This window comes from Coptis chinensis, chromosome 3 (assembly GCF_015680905.1).
Source record: "Coptis chinensis isolate HL-2020 chromosome 3, ASM1568090v1, whole genome shotgun sequence".
Classification (NCBI taxonomy): Eukaryota; Viridiplantae; Streptophyta; class Magnoliopsida; order Ranunculales; family Ranunculaceae; genus Coptis; species Coptis chinensis.
In genome coordinates, this window is record NC_141458.1 from 47123530 (window position 1) to 47150513 (window position 26984).

Genomic DNA, 26984 nt, shown 5'->3' on the forward strand with positions numbered 1-26984 from the left:
GTTGTTAACACACGTATATATAAAAAGGTCTTAGCTTAAAGCCAAACATACAAATAGTCCTAGGCCTATCCTAATGGACCGAATCATAATCCGAAGTAAAAGTCAACTTTTGGGTCAACTGCTCAAAGTCAACCCTGGTCAAAGGTTTGACTGGTCAGCAGTCAACCGGTCAAGGGTCAACAGCAGTCAAACAGTCTAAACTTATCTAACTCCAAAACCAATGACTAAGGCCCATAGTCTAAAACTTAAATCCAAACATAACAATTTAAACTCTAAAACACATAATCCCACCCACGATTGGGCCCAAGCCCAAACCAAAACAAAAAACGCATTGTTCATCTTCTTCACTCTCCCATTCTCCAGCCACCACCGACCACCACAACAGCCACCACCGGCCATCCATCTCCACAATGAACCCAGCGGTTTGGTTCATGGAGAAAAACCCCATGTACCTATACCAACAATTCTCACTTCTCTTATACTGTGACAATCTCGATTTGATGCCATTACTGCTCCTCCAGCTCGCGCCGGCCACCACCATCTCTCATTTCAACCAGGCGGTTGGACTCTAAAAACCACCCCGCCACTTTAATACCCACACAACTCTAACCTATAACTTCGAAAATCACTCTCCAAGATCTCGACCTCCATCCACCACCGTCCGACGGCTTCCCACATCCCCGCTCGACAACCCTCACACTCCCCACTATCACCAAACATCATCCCCAATCTCCAATCGACACAAAAACAACCATAACAGTTCCGATTCATTTTACTGGCGATTTCTCTGAGCCGCCATTTACAATTTCTCCAAGCTCGGACAGAGCTTCAACAGCCCCAACATCAAACCAACAACTCGAAACAACAACAATATACCTATTATCCAGGTTCAAAACATTATATCCATACCGATTATCAAGATCACACAAGAACGATATGGATAGAGGAGCGCCATTGACGGCTCTCTTGAGCTTCAAAGTTCAAATAAAAACTAAACAATTTCAATGAAATAAATAATTATAAAACTGGTCGAAAACACTTTCGACAAGAATTAAGTAAATACTAAAAGCATTTAAAAATCATAGTTTATAAAATTTGTAAATTCTAAACAGACAAAAATTATAGTTTTAGTAGTGGTGAGAGATAAACTCTACTTACCTGTAGCGCACTCCGATTATCAGCCAGCTACAAGAAAAACCTTCTTTTTCTTCTTTTAGAAAAATCCCGTTTTTCTGTATAAAACTCTCGCTGTGTTTTTCCCCAAAAACTCTACGTGAGAAAACTCCCCGAAAAACAAGGACAACACTTATCTATTACTTACGGGACTTTTATCCCTAAGCTGATAGTTATCCTATATTATTTTATCGATTATTCATTATTATTATTATTAGGAAAAATAAAAGAATAAAAACACGGGGTCTTATAATATACACACCTTAAAAGGATCTCGTCCCGAGATTCAAGTTAGAGTGTAGATTAACCAAACAAATAGTACGTCAACCAATATAAAATGAGGCATACGTGTATACGCAAGTATACACACCTTAAAAGGAATAAACGTAATTAATTTTCTTCAATTGCCAACACTTAATTAAAATCATTCTTTCACAGTTCAACAAATTCATATCATCAACGACTTATACTATGTCCACTATCACATAGGATCAAACACCTACAATGTGATGCATGCACACTGCTCACACACCAACGATATGCAAGTATACACTGGTTCACACACCAACGATGCATACTAACTCTCTACCATCACATAGGATCGAACATCAACAATGTGTGATATGCACACTGGATCACACTCCAACGGTGTACATGTATACACTGGATCAAACTCCAACGATGCATATAGAGAGATGTTATGTATATTGGATCACACACCAACGGTATACATAACTTGGACAATATAAAAAAATTTCAAATCCAACCTTTATCAAAAGGGTTTTATTTATTCCTTGGGTAAATTCCAAATTACTCAAATATGAAATTTTAAAATAACAATTTCTTCTTTAGCCAATACTTACTAAAAATAGAAAACTCCATTAGAAAAACAACACTATAACATACTGAACAATTTCAATTATAAATTTCATAAGAGCTAACCGTTAAAACAACCAGCATTTTATTTTCATAAACATACGATAATTTCTTACATGCTAAGTACCAATAAAAGGACTAGTAAACAACAAATTCAAACATACCTAACATTAACCAGTGCAATTCTTAGCATAGTGTCCCAACTGTCCACATTTATAACACTTGCCTACTAGTTCATTTGGTTTAGAACATCTTCGAATAGTATGCCCAACTTCCCCACAGTTCAAACAATTACCATCAAATCTCTTTAGTGAAGCACTCGCATCCTTATTCACATGCTTACTTGTTTGCCTATTATATGGGTGATGCTGACTTTTTCTCTGCCCTTGACGTGGTTGACTAGAAATAAGGTGTAAGCTGGCTTGTTTTGGGGCATTCTCTTTAATCTTCTCATCTCTGGGTTTATTATCCAATTGTTCATATCTTAATGCCAAATCTAACACGTGATCGAAAGTTTCTGAATCAAAGGGTATCAAATAACTCGATAGATATGGCTCTAGTCCACGGATGAACTTCTGGTTCTTCTTTACTTGGGTATCCACTAGATAAGGAGCATACCTCCATAGTTCATTGAGCTTAGTCACGTACTCTGTAACAGTTTTCCCTCCTTGGGTCAGATGAAAGAATTTCTCAGTTAATTGCTCCTTAACAGCATTAGGATCAAACCTTCCCTCAAATCTTACCTGGAAATCCTCCCAAGTCATAGTTCCCACATCCACATTACCCTTGATAGACCTCCACCAAAATAAAGGTGACCCCTCCAACTGGTGAGAAGCCAAGTCCTGCTTCTGCACCTCAGTGAGTTGCATCTTAGCAAATACGGACTCACACATAGTAACCCATTTCTCAGCATCAGTAGCCCCTTTCTCTCCCTTGAACTTCTGGCCTCCTAAAGTTGCAAAATCCTTGTTTCTCCTAGCAAAAGGATCCCCTAGATTAACATGTTGACCCCTCTGAATAGTTTGCACCAACTGAGTTAATATTGCTCCAAAATCAGTAGGTATGGTATTACTTCCAGTACCAGTAATGTCATTGTCATCTCCAGCCATCACGTTAAAACAAAACGGACTTCTATTAGTACTCCAAACATCTTAAACTCAAACACACCCAATCACCACATTCCGAGGATCACCTAGACCTTCCAAATCTAGGCTAACCTAAGCTCCGATACCAAAATGTCACAGCCCGAATTTCTAAACAATTAAAAAAATGAATATTTGAAATATAAATATCTCAAACATTACTCGGTTCAATTGTCTAAAAACCCAATGACTAAGGCCCATAGTCTAAAACTTAAATCCAAACATAACAATCTAAACTCTGAAACACATAAGCCCACCCACGATTGGGCCCAAGCCCAAACCAAAACAAAAAACGCACTGTTCATCTTCTTCACTCTCCCATTCTCCAGCCACCACCGACCACCACAACAGCCACCACCGGCCATCCATCTCCACAATGAACCCAGCGGTTTGGTTCATGGAGAAAAACCCCATGTACCTATACCAACAATTATCACTTCTCTTATATTGTGACAATCTCGCTTTGACGCCATTACTGCTCCTCCACCGATCAGCCAGCTCGCGCCGGCCACCACCATCTCTCATTTCAACCAGGCGGTTGGACTCTAAAAACCACCCCGCCACTTTAATACCCACACAACTCTAACCTATAACTTCGAAAATCACTCTCCAAGATCTCGACCTCCATCCACCACCGTCCGACGGCTTCCCACATCCCCGCTCGACAGCCCTCACACTCCCCACTATCACCAAACATCATCCCCAATCTCCAATCGACACAAAAACAACCATAACAGTTCCGATTCATTTTACTGGCGATTTCTCTGAGCCGCCATTTACAATTTCTCCAAGCTCGGACAGAGCTTCAACAGCCCCGACATCAAACCAACAACAGTATACCTATTATCCAGGTTCAAAACATTATATCCATACCCCCCACAGTATCACAGTAACGCATATGGATAGAGGAGCCGCCATTGACGCTCTCTTGAGCTTCAACAGTTCAAATAAAAACTAAACAATTTCGACATAAATAAATAATTATAAAAACTGGTCGAAAACACTCGATAGTAAATTCGTAAATACTAAACAGACGAAAATCATAGTTTATGAAATTTGTAAATTCTAAACAGACAAAAATTATAGTTTTAGTAGTGGTGAGAGATAAACTCTACTCACCTGTAGCGTGCTCCGATTATCAGCCAGCTACAAGAAAAACCTTCTTTTTCTTCTTTTAGAAAAATCCCGTTTTTTCAGATAAAACTCTCATTTGTGTTTTCCCCAAAATCTCATTGAGAAAACTCGAAAAAAACAAGGACAACACTTATTTATTACTTACGGGACTTTTATCCCTAAGCTGATAGTTATCCTATATTATTTTATCTATTATTCATTATTATTATTATTAGGAAAAATAAAAGAATAAAAACACGGGGTGTTATACTTATGGTTTCATCATATAATATGAGTTCACCCATATGCATAATAATAAGATTCGTGTATTTAATTAAACATCATCATGTATAATCAGGAAATGTTTATTGGCTTTGTAAAGGCCAAATATCCCTATAGTTCCCACATTGTCTATTGTGTTATTGTGTTATGATTATCTGTAGACATATCACATTGTCTTGTAATTCGGAAATTTTGTTGGAACTTGGAACCACTTAGTAGATGTTAACAAAAAGTACATAGAAGATCTTAATAGGTGGTTTGAGATGATTCCATGATATTGGTGGACTTGAAAGTTTATTGCTGCCAGCAAACCTTCAACGCCATCCAACACTATTAGAAATTGTTCAACCTGTTAGGGATAATATGCATTTTGAGTTTGACTAACCATGTTTGTATATCATGGAAAATGTTGTCATTCTTTATCTCCCCAAGGATCTTCTCGCTTATGGATCCTGCTTAAAGATTTATTCCTAAAAAAAATAACTCGTCCTTATTTCTGTTGAATCTATCAAATGGAGAGACACTTCTCGCTTGTGCTTCTTTTGTCGTCATAATTAATTATTAAAGTTATATTTTCATTTTAGATGTAATATAGACACTTCTGAATTATTTTCTTTCGCACATGGTTGTTTGGCATTTTCTTGGGGGAGCAGACTAAGATATATGTCTCCATTAATGGCTAGCCTCTATGGGATTTGGCAAGGCCTTAAAAATTAAAACCAAGTTCAATTTGTGTATCCTATTGGTGGTTTAGGGCTGGAGAACTTCAGTAAAACTAAAGCGTAAACCACTGCTTGTGAAATTTTTTGATGTTCAGGGGAGAACAAAATAGTGAACTTACAATCTGTTGACATTTGATTGTCTTCTTAAGAAAGCACTAATGTTGACTAGTTAAGGGCGTGGGCATATTTGGTCTCTTAGGAGTTTCTTAGTGACTCAATACTGAATCAAATGGCTTCGAGGAACATGGATGCGACACAAGTGTCGACGCCGCTCTCCTAAGGCTCACCACCCTCACTTGTAAGACACTGTTTGCATTGTGAAACTGTAATCTCCTCTATTATTTGTTGTTTCTGAAAGTTATAACTGTATGGTACTTCAGTATTACATTGTTGCCTATTTATTCAACTTTTGATAGAGGTAGTGTTTCCACATCTTTCTAGCCTTCGTTTGCATTATACCACAGTTATTATCTTCAATGTTTCTTATTTATTCAACTTATAATAGAGATGTTCTTTCCATATCTTATTAGTGCCTTTCTCTCATTATACCACAGGTTGTGTCACATGTTGTCTTCAATCTCCTGGACAAGTCGATTCTGATCATGTCAAGCTTATGGGTAAACTTGATTCTTTGTCCCAGCCTCCACTTCTTCATGGTCGAGTTTGCAACATTGACAACCACCGGTGCCCAAAAGCATCGTGTCCTCCCAGTTCGGGAGCTCACCCAACATATATGAGGCTCCAAGAGTACAATGTCTGCATCTTGTCCCTGGCATGCCAGTCCTTCCCCTCTTTGTGTGGCAGCTACCTTACAGCTTCAGCCGTGTTCAGCAGTAACATGACGACTAAAGAGGCTGAGGAACAGGTAACAAATGGGTTTTTCGTTTCCCAAAGAAGCTTATGGCTCCTGGTTAAAGATTAATTGCTAGAAAAAATAATTACGTGTCCTTGTTATTGTTGTTTCCATTTCTTCACAACTTGAAATTATCATTTCTACTTGTGATATTCCCACATTGTCGGTTGTGTTGTTGGGTTATGATTGACTGTCGGCTATTTAGTATGTTGGGTGTGTTGGACGTATGCTTTGCATTTTGTGTCCTTGTGTCTGAGAATTTTCGTTTGACAAAACCTTCTCATGCTGGGTGGTTGATTAACCCTTTGTTAGCAATTCGGGATACGGCAAAAATTCGGTACGTAAACAATTCAAGAATTATTTGGTGACTCAAAAAAATGGTACGGTCAAATATTCAGTCAAAAATTCACACGACAATTATGTAGTGTTTAATTAATACGTGTTTTAAACGTTTGGTTGCAAAAATTCGTGATATTATGTTAGTAAACTAGAATTTAGCTCGTGGCTACGCTACTCAAGTCATTATGGGTGACTTTCACACTCAGCGTGTCAACACTAAAAATTACATCTAGTCTTCGTGGAGGCGATAAAAAATTACATATGTTTCCAAATAATCGTACAGAATTGATCTAACTTGAATGATATTTTTACAATATGAATGTATAGTAACGTGATCTAGAAATTACCCTTGTCTTCAACCTGAATGGTTCTTGATTTTGTTTCTCACCATCTACTTTGTATCTAACAAAGTAATATAAAACCTTGGAATTCATTTCCTCTTTCTTCTCAGCTCACAAAGCTTTATGGATAACAGCCGATGGAACTAAGTTATCTCAGCCACCCCCGAGAGCATTGATTCTTGAGGCATCTTAAGTCTCCAAACCTTAAGTAGCAAATCACTTTAACATGGATTATCATTTTCCTTTCTCTATCAAACACCTACATGCACACTTGCACTGCAAATAAGATCAACATATTGAACATTTGCTTACACGAATTGAAGGATAACATGTTGTAAAAAGTGAGTACCATTGCCTATTCGTATCATGCTCCTACAAAATTTTGAGTATCCACAAAATGTCTAAATGTTGAGATAAATATAATTAAGTATCCATATTCTTCAACATATAAAACCCAATTTCACAACGCTCAAATATTCAATTGATGCTAATATAACTCAATGACATGCAAGGAGGCAAAATGTAGAATATTTGGCACTATCGAACATTCAGCTGTTGCAACCTTAGTTTTCCATATATTAATATATATATAGACTTCAACTATTTGTTGCAGGCATAGTCTCCATTCCCCAAGCAAACTGAAAAAATTAGGGTGACTAACTACATGGACAATGTCACCTGCAAGATATGTAGAAAACAAAATTATATAAAATATTACAAATTCATTTGCCATCACTCACGAATGCAGAATGCAGTGCCAATAAGTTTTAGGAAACACAATCCAAGAAAAAAAAAATGAATTAAAGATTCTTAACTGGATGGCCTATGATATGGTGTGCCAAGTAACAGAGCAACAATTGATCATGGTAATCAGGTGATGCCTATGATAGGCCTCTCATTACTGCAGTATCTAGACTTTCTTTTGAACCCCACAGAGCCAGACCATAAGTGGTAATTAACCTAACTACCATTACCACCACTTGGGAATAGAATCCATCTACTGAGTCTGAATGAACTCAAATTCTTTATTGCTACTTTTGATGTTGTGCTTCCACCTGAGGCTATAAGAAATAGTATTCTACAATCAAACGAAGATTCTTGTGTTCATGATGTTTCGGGTGGTAGTTTATGAACTTCTTGTAGCTGCACTGAGTTCTCAAAGCAATGTTGGAAACCGAAATGCGGGTACCTCTCATACCATGTGTCCTGCTGAACATGAGTGTCCCAGTGCTATCCACAGCTGCTTTTCCTGTACTTGTGCACCCATCCAGAGCCATTGTGACCTTCCCCCCATGTACAGTTCCACCGCTCCCCATACTTTCCTTCCCACCACATCTCTCCTTGCTTGACACCTTGGTTGTATTGATTGAAATTCTCATCCCACTTGTCACCCCATTTTGTCCATCCATTACCCTCTAAGTGCTCGCCCCACTTGTCAGTGTATTTTATACTGCTATCGTGCCCATCGTACTTCTCTCTCCACCTGCAAAAATAAAAATAGGTTAACAATATTAATGTAAGCATAAAACAAACATTGTATAGGTTGTGAAGTTTTACAATTCATGTAAGAATAATAATAATAAAAAAAAAAACTTCATAAAATACCTCAGCAAATGCAGCACGCTCACTGGTAGAAGTAGTTTGTGTCTTATCCATGCTGAGGAGAAAATGGAAAACAATAAAATTTTTATGAGAACATGGCAGACTACAAAATATTGATAATCAATAACTTGTTAAGCAAAAAACAAAATAAATATGACTGCATTGAATACTACTCACTAACAACAGATTCAAGGGCCATATTTTGGGGAATGTTAACTTGCTTCACCTTTTTTTTCCTTTCCTATGAACATAGATACTATTAATCCGAAACCAAAAACAATCTATCTAATCAATAAGTAAAAAGAATTTTTGAAGTAACGGTTTCCATTCCAGAAGTTATTTTGATGTTTCAGGCTTATCAATTGAACAACAGATTCAAGGGCCATATTTTGGGGAATGTTAACTTGCTTCACCTTTTTTTTTTCTTTCCTATGAACATAGATACTATTAATCCGAAACCAAAAGCAATCTATCTAATCAATAAGTAAAAAGAATTTATGAAGTAACGGTTTCCATTCCATAAGTTATTTTGATGTTTCAGGCTTATCAATTGAACAATAGATTCAAAGGCCATATTTTGGGGAATGTTAACTTGCTTCACCTTTTTTTTCTCTTTCCTATGAACATAGATACTATTAATCCGAAACCAAAAACATCTATCTAATTAATAAGTAAAAAGAATTTATGAAATAATGATTTTCATTCCAGAAGTTATTTTGATGTTTCAGGCTTATCAATTGAAGTGTTCTCTTATATGGTTCCAGTGTTTATACAGGTGTACAGTTGGGCTCAATGACACAAATTATATGTGTCCGAAGGTAAAAATCAATTGCTTGTTGTTATAGAAGAATTCTTAGATAATTCTAAGACAAGTTAGTAGTAATTCCAAAACCCTTCGTGTTTAGTTGTATGAGTTTATAGTAAGTGTTGGGAGTTTCCCAATCGCACTAATACTCTATAGAAAATTTGCAAAGAAGGAAGAAAGTGATTGTACCTGCGAAGCCCGCTAATTGAGATTGAGAAGAAAGTAATCTGTGAGGAGGTGTTGGGCAGTCTGGAAAAGGCTATTGATAAGAGCCCAAAACTGTAGTTTTAACCCTGTAACAGTCATACTTTTAGACCAATTATGTGAGTAATAATTAAGAATTAATACTGATTACGTGTTTTTATGCATTTCAGGCTTCAAAGTCCATTATGTGCAGAAATGTGCCACTTTAGCGAGATAAAGGAGCAAAGGTCGTTTGCTAAGGAGTTCTGTGATTAAAGGCCAAGATTGAAGAAGACAAAGCCTTTCTAAAGCCCGGTCAAAAGCTGAAAAGTCGACGCGGGCAGAAACAACACACAAAGTCAGCAGAACTTTCGAAGGCCGTATCTTTGGACTCAGACCTCGGAATTGGGCCTACCTTATGTCAAAACGACCAACTCGGAAAGAGATTTCCAATGGTCCAAGCCTTGACCCAATCAGAGGAGTAAAAGTGGACGAAAAGTCTATTGAAGCCAACTGCAGCTGAAGAGGCCTTTTTGGACTGAAAGAATTGGGTTTTGGGCCTGATTCTCTGGCCCAAAACATGGCTCCAAGCCCATGCACGATTTTTGGATCTGAAAGTATAAAAACAAGAGCTTGACTCTTTGTTAATGGTAGATAGTTAGGTTAGAAAATAAGTTAGGTTAGGAAGCTAATATTAATGGAGTTTAGGGTTAGAAAAAGATAGATCTAGATCTAGTTTTGAGTTTTATCCCATTAATTAATTAGTTTTCATACCTTGTTTTAATATAGATTATTGAATCATTGTTACTTTTCATTAGATTAATAAAATAGTGTTCTTGATAATCTAGTTTCATTTCCATTAATTGTTTAGTTTCAATTCTTAGATTCAATTACTTGTCATTATTAGTTTAATTAAATTATTACATGATTAGTTTCCGTTTGAGTTTAAATAAGCAAAGTTCAAATCTTTATATCATGTCTTGTTTGAATTCCATTGGGAATGATAGCGTAATGATTCTCGGCTAAACCTCCATTTGAGGGGGTTGAGAAGCCTTGATGAAAGCTTGATTCCGATTATTGTAGAGTCGTCGGAATTTCCTTTCTACTCTAGAAATGATTAGTTCACCATGAGAATGCACTACAAGAAAATGGACTTTTGCCCACGGATACCCGGTATTTTTTGCCACGGTCATGAACCCTTGCTACTTTTCCCACGACTATTGACCGTAGGAAATAGTTTTAAACTCGTTAGCATGCTTAAATACCATTACCCACGGTTTATGTGTTACTTGGGCCGTGGGTGGTAGCCACGAGAGAAACCTTCGGGTAAGACTTTTTTCTGCTGTAGATTCACATCCACGCGTTTTGGCCGTGGGCTTAGGGCCTAAAAAATTGGTCAGGTATAACATACAGTCATACACTCGATCGATTTAGTTATTATATTTTCTTTTTCCCCACCACCACTTCCTGCACAAAACAGAGAGTGAAAGGGAGAAAAACTATATCAAAGTTAAATCGTTATTTTGTGAAATTCAGTTCAAAGATTAAATCTTTGAGTTGTTTTGAGTAATAATGGGTGCTGAAATCACATAGCGGGCACTTAAAATTCACACACATACGACTCATTTGAGACCGCAGCTCTTTAACTTGGATGAGAAAAGAAAAAGAAAAGAAAACCCTAGAAACAAAATTTGAGAAAGGAACCGATGTTTGATGGGATTTGGAGTAGAAACACCGCAAATCGAGGGTTGTCGCTGCTGAGAAAGGTAAACATCTCTCCAACTCTTCTCGATCTCAGATTGATTTACTTGCATGTGATAATTAAGTTCTCTTCCTCTTCATTTGTTCATGTATTTTGAGGTTCCGATTTGCCATAAAATTGAAATGCGCCCAATCTTAAAAGTTTATATTTTCCTTGTAAATATACCTTCTAGATTCAGTTCTTCCTTCTCAAATTCTGTTGAAGAGAAATCCATTCACAAACTATGGAATTTTCAAAGTTTATTTGTCAAATTTTAAGTGCTTCTATTTCTGTAGAAAGGATCTTTGAGGGAGTGCGGATTCATGGTAGTTCTCTGATCAAGTCTTTAATGGCCATGACAATTTTCATTGTTTGAACCTTGAGTAGAATTCTTCAATTTGGATTCGGTGGCTTTCCTTGTAAAGACCAACCGGTTTCACCTTGAATATTATATTTTTTTTGCTTTAAAATTTGCTAAAGTTTCAATGCATTTACAGTCCACTTTATGTTAGAGTTTAATAATTTATATTCGGCCTGTTGTTAAGCACAACCTCATCATATTTCTCGGTGGTCTTCACATTGTAACATCAATGTAGCATATACGGAAGTTTGATTATCTTTTTCAGGGTGGAGTCGAGTCCTTGCGGCATCTATCAAATGAAATATTGCCCTCCGGTGCCTCCTCCAAGATCAACTATAGCAAAGCCTTTAGTCCCTAACGGAAGAACACTTGCATCTACACGGTAGGTTGATGTTGTTGTCTCACGATGTTTCTGTTCTTTATTGATAAAAATTTATGACCTTTCTTTGCATACAATTGGCGACCATATTTGTCCAAAATTATCGACCGTCTCACCGGAAGTTGCTTAAAAGTGTTGATTGGTCATCGCCGGACACCTTGGGTGGTAAGCGTTAGTTGTCAAGTTTTACATGCTTTGATATATATCATAACCAAGTCGGCTAGGACTATGTTTAGATAATTCCTACCAACAGGCAATGTGTTCTAAATTATATGTGGATGGCGATCAAACCTCGTATAGGAATCTGGTTTGTTTTGCCTCGATCTTGTTTGTTTTTTCTTAATCTGAAAATGCGAGTTGTATACATGTGGTTTCTTTTTGTGTTATATATATTTTTTAAACAGTTCTCGCTCCGAACTTGTTGGCCTCGCTATCGAACTGAAAAATGCTCTCGATCAACTTGAAAACAAAGTTAATCCACTTATAAACAAAGGTATTTCCCTTTGCATCAAGCATCATTTTCTGCAAAGAAGAAATTTTCGATGATGGAGATCCATCCCTAAAGGCTGGAAAGAAATGTTTGATCCATTGCTTTTAGGAGCTTGTTAAAGCTCTGTGCCATTTTGGTGTCTAGTATAGTGGTTCATAAGTTGAAACCATTAAATGGTCGAACCTTTAGTTGCATTCAACACAGTTGTCTCAACAGGATTGTGTTCATATTTCTTTTGTGTAGCTTCCATAGTACCCTTCTTTCTATATTGAAGTAAGGTGTAATTGCAGGTGAAAAATGGTAATGACAGTACCAAGGGAGGGATGCGGTATTTGGAGACAAAACAACTTTTGTTGGCCTATTGCCAAGCTATTAGCTTTTATCTTCTTCTCAAGTCCGAGGGTCATTCAGTCCGTGATCATCCAGTCATAGCTTGTCTGGTGGAGATCAAGAACTTGTTGGACAAGGTCTCGTCTTCTAAATTAAGTTTGCTGTTTTCCTTTTGGGAAAAATGATTCTATAGCTAGAAAGTTTGGCTCTGATAGCTTTCTAAACTTGAAATTTTCTGCCACATGTTTCACTGACAGATGAAACAGCTTGATGATAATTTCCTTCAGAACTTGAAGAGATTATAAATGAGGACCATGGGTCTGAATCAGGAGCCAAGCTGATCAAAGAAATTGTTGCATTGGCATCTGAATCTGTAAGCTTAAGTGACTCACACTCGTCCACCCGGTCAAAAGAAGTAAAGAATCTATGGTATTTATCTATCTTGAATTTATCATGAAATATTGTTGGTGATTTTTATTAAGTGGCAATAATTAGTTAGTTAAAGTCCTTTTAAGCTTGATCAAAACAGTTTTGAAAAAACTGCACCTAAATGAAAAGTTGAGGTGGTTAATGGTAGCATTTCAGAGGGAAGGAGAACAAACATGAGAAATGCAAGAGACAGGTTTATAATGACTTTGACTATCATTTACATCTCCGGTTCTTACTCCCATCTTATTTGTCCCCTTTGTCTCACAATCCCCCACGCCGCTTGCTATTACTACTTCTAGTTTAGTTCCATGCTTGATTTGTTGGATTATTAATATACATTGTACTATTAGGTTGGTTCACAAAGCATGGAGATGCTGAAAGTAAGGGCAAGTCTCGAGGAAAAACTGAAACAGAAGGGAATTTTTAGCTCTGTAACAAACAAGTTGGATATAAATCAGAAGTTGCATTCAAGGTATACTTTTTCAGCAGATGAGCCAACATTTGCTTTGTGTATTTGAGAGTAATTTAATACTAAAACTTTTTCTTTTCTTGGACAGGCGGCTTGAAACACTAGATGATTTTGGTGATGAGGTCATGGACAAGGATAGCGGAAATGCTAACCTGAGTAATGGGCGTTCAAGTTCAATGCATTCGACTAAACTTTTGAAAGTGGTAGCTCCAAAGTTGACTAAATTAAAGGTAAATAATCTGGTGGTTTTTAGCTGAGAGACTGAGAAGAGTTTAATGATGATTTAATTTAACCCAGTCAGCTCACTTTTCTTCCATTTAAAATCGTTATGAAATCCTAGAAAATGTGGTATGTTTTGTTGGTGTCTCTCCTTCATTTGATCACTATTGTTTTGTTGCTTGAAAAACTAGCACCTGATTAAAGACTTGCGGCGATGGTTCTCCTGGCCATTTAGTGTCTTGTACAATTGTACTTGTATTATAAGGCTATTCATATGATATATGACTAGGCTGACATTGCCGAGTTTATCAAAGTGGTTTCTAATAAAACAGTGTTTTTCAGCTCCCATAGTTTTGAGTCATTGTCATTTTGTAGTTTTAACTAAGCCTACTTGTTTTACCGCATTACAAAGGGCCATATTATTATGGTGTTGGTGCTGACAAAGCCTTTGGGTGTGACATCGTTGATTAAGCATTACAAAGCCTGCCTTCTATGCATGTATCAACATTAGCGGAATCAACGGAGAAGTGATGCTAGGACAAGTATTATTATTGATATTTTGTCCTCTTTTTCCTTTGTTGCTTTCTCCGTACCTTGTAATTATATATATATATATATTTTATAGCTCAACCGAGATTTTTTCAAGATGATGAAGATGAATGGAAATGGTGATTTTGAGGTGTAGGATGGTTAGGGGAGTTTTGCTAGGCCTGTTGATTGTAGGTGAAAATTAAAATATCAATATTTTTTTTAAAAAAATAAATACCTTTCCCACGGTCCATAGCCATCGCAAAAGCACTTTTTCCCACGGTCGTTCACTTTACCCACGGTTAAATAACAACAAACCAAAAACCAAAATTCACGACGCAACAGCAAATCCCACGAACTAAGACAGTAGGAAATATCTTTTCCCATGGATTCTAACTGTCGGTAAAACTAATCTTTCCCCACGGACTACAACTGTGGGAAATATTGATTTTTTCCGACGGCTTTTCCTATGGGTTTAAGCCGTGGCAATACCGACGGCAATGACCGTCGCAAAGACCGTCGCTATTGGTGAGCTTTACCGACGGTCATGACTGTCGGCAGACCATTTCCGACGCACAAAAAGCCCACGGTCCTCCAATGGTCCAAAACCGTGGGAAAAGCCCTTTTCCCACTGTTTTGGACCGTGGCGTAAAACTTGTTTTCTTGTAGTGATGGGTGTAATCGTTCACATGCTAGTTATGAATTGGTAGAAATGCTATGTGTAATTAGGGATTAGGAGTAACCATATTGTTCTGCGAAGCAGTTCAATTCGGATTACGACGATTCGTCGTTAGTAGGATTAAGTCGAAGTTAAAGGTGGAATCAATCCCCTCTAACTCCTTATCATAGAATCAACGTAGCATTCCCATAGTTGTTCTAATAGTCGACTAGTTGCATCTTGTGGGTAGTTGCATCGTAGTCTAGTTGCCATTTCGTAAATCTCTCATTAGACTTTTTAGTTAAGATTACTTATACGTAGAGAACACAGCATGCGGAAGGACTAGGAGTGGAACGAATCATCTACTCCACTATATCTCATAGGATTGAGAGTAGAATCTTTGATAAAATATAGGCACATAAGATAGTTTTAGTTTACTTACGTTTTGAGTTTTATCATTCATTTCGTAGGTAAACTATCAATTTTATGTTTTATCAGCTATGGAGAGTTTGTCGATAAGAATGATATGAGGATTAATGTAAAAACCTCAAATAAGTCACAAGAATAAAACATAATCAAAGTAAATACACTCAAGACTCAATTCTTTCTCTCTCTTTTCTTCTCTTTTTCTCCTCCCTTTCTCTCTTGAGCGGCCTCCGCTTTCTATCCTCATCCTCTTATTTATATACCCATTCCTCCTCCATCTAGACCCTCCATGGATCCCTCTATCTGACGGCCTTCCTTCGTGGTACCTCGGCCACGTCTGCCCTTAGGGTTCCGCTACTCCCCAACCTACCCGCTTACCTTGCCTTGCCTTGTCATCCTTGACTTAGTCCTGTGGCATATAATGGGCCACTACAAATGCCCCTTCTCGACTTTGCAACCATATTATTGGCCTGAACTCGAGAACCCCCACCGTTTTATCTCTTTAACAATCCATATTTGTCACCTTGGGAAGTGTGCGACGTGACAGGCACTCATCACACGCGTGTTTTTCTGGCAGCCCCTGGTTTCCCGTGCGTCCACATGTCATCCTCCGGCTGGAGCCTCAGCTGACGCTTTTCCCCACCGCCCGAAATTACAGTCTTGCCCTCAACCTATTTAAACCCCTCTCCCTTCTTCTTTCCTCACTTTCCCTTTTCTTGCCCAAACTCCTTCTCTTCCTCTACTTAAACCCCCAATTTTTCTTCTCCTCCAACCTTCACCGGTGCACGCGTATTTCACTGTGGTGGTCTCCCCAGCGCCTTCCTTCCTCTCCGGCTGCCTTTTACGACCTCCTTACCTCCTTTTCATCAGTGATCGGTATGTTTTCTTGATCCATCTTTTTTTTTAGTGAACTGTTTTCCCTTTCTCATTTTGAAATACTTCGATTCCTGGAGTCCGTTCATCTCCCTTTCGATGACGGACCGCAAATTTGGTGACTCATCTTCTTCCCGCTTAGCGGGCGTGTCTTCTCCCCCGCCCCCTGTTTCTACTGTCGTGCCCTCCACCTCCGGTCGCCCCGCCACTTTATTGCCGCCGCCACCAAGATCTCATAGGCCTAATTTGGATGCCATTAGAGCGGCCTACGGTGTTCCAGCCGACGTTGTATTAGAACACGTGCCCTCTGTTACCCACTACCCTCATTTGGTTCCCCGCCGGCCGAGCTCTCTTGTCATCACCGTGGGTCAAATGGTTGCCGATCTGCGGCTTCCTCTCACTCTACTGGATGTTGAAGTTTGCAACCACTTCAGCATTCCCCCGTGCCAAGGTAATGGGAATTTTTGGCGGATAATGTATGCCGTGAACTTTTATAATAAGTCCCATGACCCCAAGATTATCAGCCGCGACATCTACTCCCACTACTATCTCAAAACCAGCACCAAGGATGTCAGCATAGGATATCAGTCCTTCTGCGTTCGTCCTAAGAAACAATCTTTTCTCCTTAAGCTTACCACCTCCGATAAAGTGTGGCACCACTATCCGCTCTATGTATTAGGCAACTTTTTGTCTGTGGACATACCTTCAACCCTGACTCTTAACCACCTCGCCTTTCGACTCCGCGGTGAGTATCGTAGTTATTTCCCCTTTTTCGAATTGCTTTCTCTCTGATCTAGTAACTCACCTCTGTTCTTGTTTGCAGGTTGATAAACATAAAATTAATAGTTTACCTACGAAATGAACGATAAACTCAAAACGTAAGTAAACTAAACTATTTACGTGTCTATATTTATTAAGGTTTCTACTCTCAATTCTATCGAAATAGAGTGGAGTAACAAATTCGTTCCACTCCTAGTTCTCTAGCATGGAATGTTTTCTAGTCTAATTTATCGGTCTTAAGTCTAATGAGAGCTTTATTTAAAGGTGTTATATGCGATACAATATGAAATTGATTATGTTGAATTTTAAACTACTTAATGCTATGGAAATATGATTGTTTTTGAATCTAGATAAAGGATTAGAGGGGATTGAATCCACCTCGAATCCAACTTAATAACCTAGCATAGATTCTTGTATCTCAATTCTTACGTTCTTACGGCAAGAATTTCGAGTTCTAATCCCTAGTGTTCATGGCATTTCTACCAAATACTAACTAGCATGTGAGGTCGTCCACCCATTCTCATGGTGAATCACGACCTTCTAGAGTGGAATAGATTCTACAATGCTTCTACACTATACCACTAAGTTTTCATCAAAGCTTCATCAACCCTTCTAATGGAGGTTTTAGCCTTGAGTCATCAACCCATCATTTCCCATTAAATTATAACTACACATCATATTAAAATTCTAACTTAACTAATTTAACTAACAATAATTAAAATCTAATTAACAACTAAGAAATGATAATCAACAAGAATTAAAACTAGATCTAATAGATTGAAATAACAAAAACCGAAATGACAAAAATAATCACTATTTTATTTATCTAATGAATAATATTCAATGATTCAAGAAATTAATCTAAAACAAGAAAATGAAAATCTAAAACTAAGTTCTAAAACTCATTAATGGAGGCTAACTAATCTAATTCTAATCTAGGTCTAACTATCTACCATTCACAAAGAGCTAAGCTTTGGTTTTTATATGTTCAGATCCAAAAATCGTGCATGGCCTTGGATCCATGTTTCTGGCCAGAGAATCAGGCCCAAAACCCAATACTTTCAGTCTAAAAAGACCTCTTCAGCTGCCGTTGACTTCGATAGACTTTTCGGCCACTTTTGCTTCTTTGATTGGGCCAAGGCTTAGACCATTGGAAAGCTCTTTCCGAGCCGGTCGTTTTGACGTAAGGTAGGCCTAATTCCGAGGTCTGAGTCCAAAGATATGGTCTTCGGAAGTTCTATTGACTTTGTGCACTGTTTCTGCCCACGTGGACTTTGACTTTTCATCTTTTGACCGGGCTTTACAGAGGCTTTGTCTTCTTGAAAATTGGCCTTTAATCACAGAACTCCTTAGCAACCGACCTTTGCTCCTTTATCTCGCTAAAGTGGCACATTTCTGCGCATAATGGACTTTAAAGCTTGAAATGCATAAAAACACGTAATCAGTATTAACTCTTACTTATTATTCACATAATTGGTCTAAAAGTACGATTGTTAAGGGGTTAAAACTGCAGTTTTGGGCTCTTATCAAACCACCCCAAACAGCATTTTTCTTGTCCTCAAGCAAAGATGAGAAATTAGAATAAGTGACCAAGAATGGAGTTTTTATCTACTCGCTTTGACTGCGATTGCATTGACCATATGCAACAAGGCCTTAAACCACTAGGAATTCCCTAGTGGACGAGTTATAGCCTCGTGAGAGTTTTCCAATGAAGGTACTCACAAACTTCATCTATACTACTGATAAAAGATAAAATTGATAGTTTACCTACGAAATGAACGATGAACTCAAAACGTAAGTAAACTAAAACTTATTACGAGCCTATATTTATCAAAGTTTCTACTCTCTTTCTATTGAACAGATATAGTGGAGTAGGAAGTTCGTTCCACTCCTAGTTCTCTAGCATGGAATGTTCTCTAGTCTAATTAGTCGGTCTTAAGTCTAATGAGAGCTTTACGAAGGGTGTTATACTACGATACAATATGAAATTGATTATTTGAATTTAAACTACGAATGCTATGGAAATATGATTGTTTTTGAATCTAGATAAAGGATTAAAGGGGAATTGAATCCACCTCGAATCCAACTTGATAACCTAGCATAGATTCTTGTATCTCGATTCTTACGTTCTTACGGCAAGAATTTTGAGTTCTAATCGCTAGTGTTCATGGCATTTCTACCAAATACTAACTAGCATGTGAGGTCGCCCACCCATTCTTATAGCGAATCATGACCTTCTAGAGTGGAATAGATTCTACAACGCTTCTACACTAAACCACTAAGTTTTCATCAAAGCTTCATCAACCCCTCTAATGGAGGTTTTAGCCTTGAGTCATCAACCCATCATTTCCCATTGAATTATAACTACACATCATATCAAAATTCTAACTTTACTAATCTAAATTAAACAATAATTGAAATCTAATTAATTAACTAAGAATGAAATAAGAACAAGAATTTAAACTAGATTTATAAATGCAAATGACAAAAATCGAAATTGAATAATAATAACTATTTTATTTATCTAATTAAATGACGAACAATCATTCAAGGAATTAAATAAAAACAAGATATGAAACTAATTAAGTTAAACTAATTAAATCTAAGGAAAACTAGATCTAGAATTAATTAATGGAGGCTACTAATATAATCTTTAATCTAGGTCTAACTATTTACCATTAAGAAAGAGCTAAGCTTTTGTTTTTATACATTCAGATCCAAAAATCGTGCATGGGCTTGGAGCCATGTTTTGGGCCAGAGAATCAGGCCCAAAACCCAATTCTTTCAGTCCAAAAAGTCCTCTTCAGCTGCAGTTTACTTCAACAGACTTTTCGTCCACTTTTGCTCCTCTGATTGGGTCATGGCTTAGACCATTGGAAAGCTCCTTCCGAGCCGGTCGTTTTGACATAAGGTAGGCCCCATTCCGAGGTCTGAGTCCAAATATACGGCCTTCGGAAGTTCTGCTGACTTGTGTGCTGTTTCTGCCCGCGTTGACTTTTCAGCTTTTGACCGGGCTTTAGAAAGGCTTTATCTTCTTGAATCTTGGCCTTTAATCACGGAACTCCTTAGTAACCGACATTTGCTCCTTGATCTCGCTAAAGTGACACATTTCTGCACATAATGGACTTTGAAGCCCGAAATGCATAAAAACACGTAATCAGTGTTAACTCTTAATTATTACTCACATAATTGGTCTAAAAGTATGATTATTAAGGGGTTAAAACTACAGTTTTGGGCTCTTATCAACTACAACGACTAAGAAAGAAAACTATTGTTTCCTTATTCATGCTCCAAATTATCTATACATCTCACTAGCTATGAACAAGAATAACCAAGTCAAAAACCTAAGCTAATATATGCATAATAATCAATCATCTACAATAAACATATATATAATGAGTACTACTATGAAATGCAATAGCAGGTCCGTTTCTGAAACTCGGAATAGCGTCCTTAAGTAGGTTCTCACAATAATAGTCAAGATACAACACTCTGATTTTTTCACTTAAGTTTCGCTACTCTAGTGCGCAGTGGGCACACTTTACCTTACAATCTCAATGACACACAAGGAAGCCGGAGTCGATCAAATACATCTGCCACTTACTATCACACTAACCTATTCCTAATTGAGCTAGAGGTCTTTATTAGGTGTTTCGGGAATTAGGAGATGGTTTAAGAAGGAAGGGAATGGATATTCAAAATGGACAAGTCTGAGATAAAAGAGTCTTCATATTATGTAACTAGAGAAAACCTTGTTATTTACTTTTGCTTCTACACTTTGTTTCCATCCTTAGCCATATTTTTTTTTCTTTGGCTTTTGACTCCTTTTATTCTATTTTTTGGAGTTTTTATTTTATTTCTATTTTTATTTTTCTTTTCTTTGGATGGAAACTTCTTTTCTTTATTCCTGAAGCAACTAACTAATTTTTGTTTACATAGGTTTCTCTCTTCTTCTTTCTTCCTCATTCTATTCTCAGACTTATTCTAAATTGGGTAGGTTGATTTTTTTTTTTTTTTTTTTTAATTTTGTTTTGTTTTTGTAACAGGGTAAAGGATTTGTGGTTTATGAAAGGCTAAAGAAAGGCTCAGAGGGGCGACTAGCGGAAAATAATTCATAGGTTTGAATTTCTGTCTATATCGATCCAAAGAGGGCCTAAATTCTCGCTTAGGATATGGTTTAGTGATCAAACAAGTGGACGTGTGATTTCTCTCTCCGGATTTTACTTCTCCCTTGTGTCATTTCTCAAATGTTTCATTCTTATAAGGCTTTAGGCTATATTCTCACAGGATTTGTAAAATAAGTACTCTAGCCTAGATTTCAGAAACTTACTGCTAACAATAATAGATACTCATATATTTATAGATAGATTCAAAGATTATTACCTACATATTAACCTAAGTTTCTAAAAATTATTCTAATGCAAAAGCTACGGACTTCTAGATTGTTAAGAGCATAGAGAAAGAAAACAATGCCAATATTCCTAAGTGTATAGCATAACTTATTTATTTATATTTATGAATTTATGAAATTTTAACTAGAAAACAAGTGCATATTATACATATCTATATCCTAATAGATGCCTTAATTACACGTGTTTCTATGCCCACCCCCAAACAAGAAGCATGTTTTGTCCTCAAAGCATTTAAATAAAGAGGGTAGAAAAGTACCATGGAAACGCGTGAAATTCTGGAACATCTGCAAAACAAGGTTAAAACATACTAATATAAAAACTGACGTAACTCTATAAGAGTTCCACCTATTATGGGGTTAACAGACTTAAATTGCTTGGGACATAAGCAGACACTAAATGGAATTAAAAACTTACCTTATCTCCCGGACATGCATATTATCTACCCAATAGCACCATGGGTCTTGTATTTCAAATGGGCATGGCAAGTCCAAGAACAAATGCTAGCAAGAACCATAAGCGGTTCCCAGCCTCACGTGTGTGATCACTCGCGAGTCCAAGCACCATAAGTAGTGCTTTGGGAACAAATCTTCGAAAAGACTGTTCCGTATTATTATTGTAGGAGATGTCATCTCAAACTACGCCGAACAGCTACAAATGACCCCGAACAACCCACGTAAAACCGGAAATTTTCTCGGGTCTACGGAAGTCATGGCATGGGCTTCCACTGAAGCATGAGTCGTGGTTTTTTTTTTTTTTTTTGACAAGGGAGCGAGGTGGGGGTAAGAATAGGAATTTGAGTGATCAAGAATGGAAAACTAACACCCCACCCCCCAAACAAAAATTTGAAAACAGGTTTGTAAAAATTTGTTTTAAAAACGGGTCTTTTAAGGTCGATTTCGAGACTTGCTAGATTACTATTTTTATAGCTTTAAACTTTTTTTACTTTTTTATGAATTAGGTTTAATATAAAGGAAAACAATAAGCAGTAAAGACATAATTCACACCATAGAGAAACATGACTCAAAACCAAGAAAACATGCAAAAGTGGAAAAACGTGAATTATGTGAACCGTGGACTTAGGATCCGGTATTTTACAACCGCGACACTCCATAGGGAGGGCCCGGTTACCTGAATGGTGCATTCACCAATATATAGAAATGAAAGGAAATGCACCAAACACAAAAATTGAGTCGTTTATAGTCATATACTCGAGACTTTATCTAAATATATGTATGAATATGCAGATTTTTATCATATATCAACAACCTAAATAGTTGTGGATCGCTCCATAAATAAATATCACGAAAACATATCCAAACACAATCAAGCACCAAGATTTCCTACGACGCACCCTAGTGGAATGAAAAGTTTAAGTCGGATAGACCTATAACATAACCGAAAGCATGCACCTTATGTTTCATCTTTGAAGGAGAGGGTGTCCTAGTGAATAAGTGTGGAAAAGTGAATGGTTGGGAAGATATGGTGGATTGGGATAAGTTTTAGAGAAAAAGCATGGAAAAAATGAGGATGTGGGTTTAGCACAAAACTCATTCATGGTGTAGTTAGGGACCTGCCTCAAGTCCGAAAATGAAGGTGTCAAGTGGTTTATCCTAGGGAAGTATTTGTTTACTAGGTAGATTTAAAAATCATGAAGCACAAGACAAACTAAAGGATCGAGTGCAAACTCGAGGTTCCTTTGAAAAGGTGGAGGGTGGGGAATATTGGTGATGGAAGGTGAATGATTCTCAGCTAGAGCTCTCAAGTCCATATCATCATAAATCTTGATATATGCAAGACATTCCTCAATAGGTGGGTCAAAAGGATCACCGGATAGAGATTGAAAAATTCATCTTCCGGTCATAGCATCAAGGGATGAATGGTTGTTGGCAAGGGGGGACTCGCGAAGTGGTAAAGAAGCGGTGCAAAAGAGTTGCAGGAATTCTTCTACTACCAGGGAGTCATTGTTAAAGTCGGAATTTCCGAAGGAAAGGAATTTGTTAATCTGTTTCTCCGAAAACATGTTTTTGAAGTAATCTTGAGCTAAGCTCTTGATCATGCTAACCTCGCCATTTGTAGATGAATCGATATCGCGGTCCTCGCTTTGAAAACATTTACCTCAACGTAAAGATGGTCAAAGGACAAGGACATCGAACCATCGCAGCTTTATGAGCACGTTAAAGAGCCAAGAAGGGACGCCCTAAAATGATAGGTACAGAGTCGTTAGTGACTTTTGTGTCGAGGATAACTAAGTCGGCCGGTAGTAAAATTTTGGACTTTAACCAAAGACGTTTTCAACCACACCCTTAGGATAGTTAATAGACCGATCGCCTAATTGCAATGTCATTTTAGTAGGTTGCATCTCCTCTAGACCTATTTCTTTATACAAATAAAATGGGAGTAAGTTAACACTAGCCCCCGTGTCTAGTAATACGATCGTCGTGTGAGAATCTCCTAAGGTGCATCAGACAAGATGGGATCTAACCGTGGTCCTTGTACTTAACAATTCTATTATTTCCGGATAAAGTTGGGAACCTGCTCAGTTAGAAAGGCGCCTTTAGGTATGTTGGTCTTACGCCTAGTAGTGCACAACTCCTTAAGAAACTTAGCGTGGTTAGGTAGCTTTTTATAGCTTCGAGAAAAGGAAGGTTTATCGTTAGATTTTGAAAACGCTCCTAATCTCCTCAAAGTTAGTATCCCCGGTTAGCATGGCTAATTTCTGAAGGAATGGTGGTTTCGCTTCTATATTTAACGATGGCTCGAATTTGATGTGTAACCTTGGCTTTCTGTTTTTAGGTCAGGCTTTAACCGGTACCTCTACAATGGTAGGTTCTTGAGTTTCAATTTCGTATCTAGTTCGATATCCCCGGTAGGAGTATCGATGGGGTAACTATAGGCATAGTTACTTTGTTATCAACCACTCTTCCATAACGGAGAGTGGTGATGGCATTTAGTCGACCTACGAATGTAGTTTCCATACTAGTATTATCGTTTACCTCAAAGGTCGTGGTTTGCTATTCTGTGGTTGGGTATCGCTTTTAGCCCGAAACACGCTTTTTGGTTGGAAACTTTCTCTTGGGCTAACCGTTGGTTTAAATTATTAACGGATTGTAGAATGTGTTGGTTAGATTGAGCCATGGTTTGGAAAAGTTGTTGGCTCACTTGTATGAAGGTGTCAAGACGATCGGTTGTGTGGGTGTAGTAGTCACGGGTGGTGTGGACTGGAACTATCTCGTTGATTATTTATGGGCGGATTGTGATAGTTATTATTTACGGAACGATACTTCTATTAGCATTATAATTATTATAACTACATTGACCTTGTGCTTGACTTTGTCGAGGTTGGCGCTTTGGTTGTTATAATTATTATAATTACCCCGATCCGCCCTTGTTGTGGTGGAGCTTGGTTATAACCGCGTGCGTTGGCCTAACATATTGATTATCAGACCGTAGGTGTGACTTGTTGGTTATTTCTCCAACCGAAGTTGGGATTTTGTCTCCCGGGCTTAGGTTCACTATTAATGGAACAAGAATGTTCATAGGCTATAGGACGATGGGAGTCGGGATGCTCGGGACTCCAACGTAAAACTACATGGATTTGAATTTACATTCATGACGGGGATAGGCTTTTGTTGTACGTAAATGGCCTCTACCTTTTGTGAGGGATTCAATTAGAGTTTTAAGCTCGGGATCTGATTTAACCTCAAACATACTTGGTAGCCTTAAATGTTGAAGAAGAACTAGCGGAGCGGAGTAATCGCCACTACCCCCAATTATTATTACGCTTTAGTCCGATCTTCCAAAAATTTATATGCCTCTCGAGGCTCCTTTACTTAGGAAACTACCCCATTCATTATGTCTAGGACTTCTTTATGGTGGTGTAGAAGTCCTTTGAAAAAGGCACGAACTAACGTGTCTTTTGCTAGGTGATGGTGTGGACACTCTATAAGGAGATCGGTGAAACGATTCCAAGCCTCGAAAATGATTCATGAGGATTCTCACGAAAGAAGTGAATCTTGGAAAGCATTTCATCCGCCTTTAGGGGTGGGTAAAAATGTTCCATAAACAAATGAACAAGTTTGGCCCACGAAGTCCATTGTAATTAGGCGCTTTGGGCAGTTAACCAAGACGCCTTTATCGCCTAAGGTGAAAGGGAATACCCTCAATTTAATTTGTTCCGCACCAACCGTAGGATGGTGGAATGTTGTAAGGACTTGTTCAATCCTACGATGTAGCCGATAAGGTTTTTCATGGTCTAAACCATGAAAAACGGGTAACAAATTAAATATATTTGGGGGATGCGAAAATCCCCATCGGGTCCGCTAGAACGATGCAAGATTTAGGACTATCGCCAAGGGTTTTATAAAAGTCGAGAGAGGAGTCTCTCTTTCTTCATCCATAATATCGGGTGGTGTGTGTGAAATAGTAGCTAGAGGTGTAGTGGGTGGGAAACTAGATAGACTTGTTTGTTGACGTTGCCGCGGTAATTACGTTAGTTGTTTTTCTTGACCCGGACCTTAATCTCATGCAAGACTAAGTCAAACTTAACTAAACATGCAACACTCCAAACAATTCTCGATATACTAGTAGAAACCTCTAACGGAGACGCGAGGTGTGGAAGAAAGGAATACCGATTGTGTCCTTGCTTCGCTTTATGAATAGCGCCTTGTTTACGCGTGTTCGGTGTATATAACAAGTTAAAACACCGAAAAACTTGAAAAATCAAAATTCGAAACAAACTGTGGAAATCCGCAAATTTCAGCTTAGTGGCGCTGGCTTCGCTTTGAAGCGCTTGTCGCGCTCCGTGTTCCAAGAACTTAGCTGGTCGCGCTTCGGTATGGGGGCTGGTCGCGCTCTATGTTCCAAGAACTTAGCTGGTCACGCCGTATGGGGCTGGTCGCTCAAGGTTCCCAGCGTTTAAAAGCCAGCGCCGGCTTTGGCCGGTGTCGGTCTTCACCGTAATTTTTTTGCGGAACTTTTCAATGTGAAACGAACAACCACAAAGATGAATCAAACAAGGGTGGGTGGCTGAAATGGGACTTAAAAATGACTAATTATACTATGAAAACAATGCTAAAGTGAAACTAAGATGGCAGCGGCGCCATTTGATAAAACATAAAATGATTAGTTTACCTACGTAAGTAAACTAAAACTAGATTATGTGTCTATATTTATCAAGGTTTCTACTCTCAATTCTATCGAAATAGAGTGGAGTAACAAATTCATTCCACTCCTAGTTCTCTAGCATGGAATGTTTTCTAGTCTAATTAATCGGTCTTAAGTCTAATGAGAGCTTTATTTAAAGGTGTTATCTCGCGATACAATATGAAATTGATTATGTTGAATTTAAACTACTTAATGCTATGGAAATATGATTGTTTTTAATCTAGATAAAGGATTGAGGGGATTGAATCCACCTCGAATCCAACTTAATAACCTAGCATAGATTCTTGTATCTCAA

At 37.9% G+C, this 26984-nt stretch overlaps 1 protein-coding gene and 1 long non-coding RNA gene across 2 annotated transcripts; one reads left to right on the forward strand and one right to left on the reverse strand.

Moving 5' to 3' along the window:
- Positions 1-2219: 2219 nt before the first annotated feature.
- Positions 2220-3158, reverse strand: LOC147509825 (uncharacterized). The gene has a single exon (XM_086597927.1). It carries the CDS (start codon positions 3156-3158, stop codon positions 2220-2222), a length of 939 nt encoding a protein of 312 aa, XP_086454053.1.
- A 9250-nt stretch (positions 3159-12408) lies between these two features.
- LOC147509826 (uncharacterized) lies at positions 12409-14235 on the forward strand. The gene is made up of 4 exons (XR_015216653.1): positions 12409-12869; positions 12990-13161; positions 13512-13633; positions 13719-14235. It is a non-coding gene; the product is annotated as an uncharacterized LOC147509826 (long non-coding RNA).
- The last annotated feature ends 12749 nt before the right edge of the window (positions 14236-26984 follow it).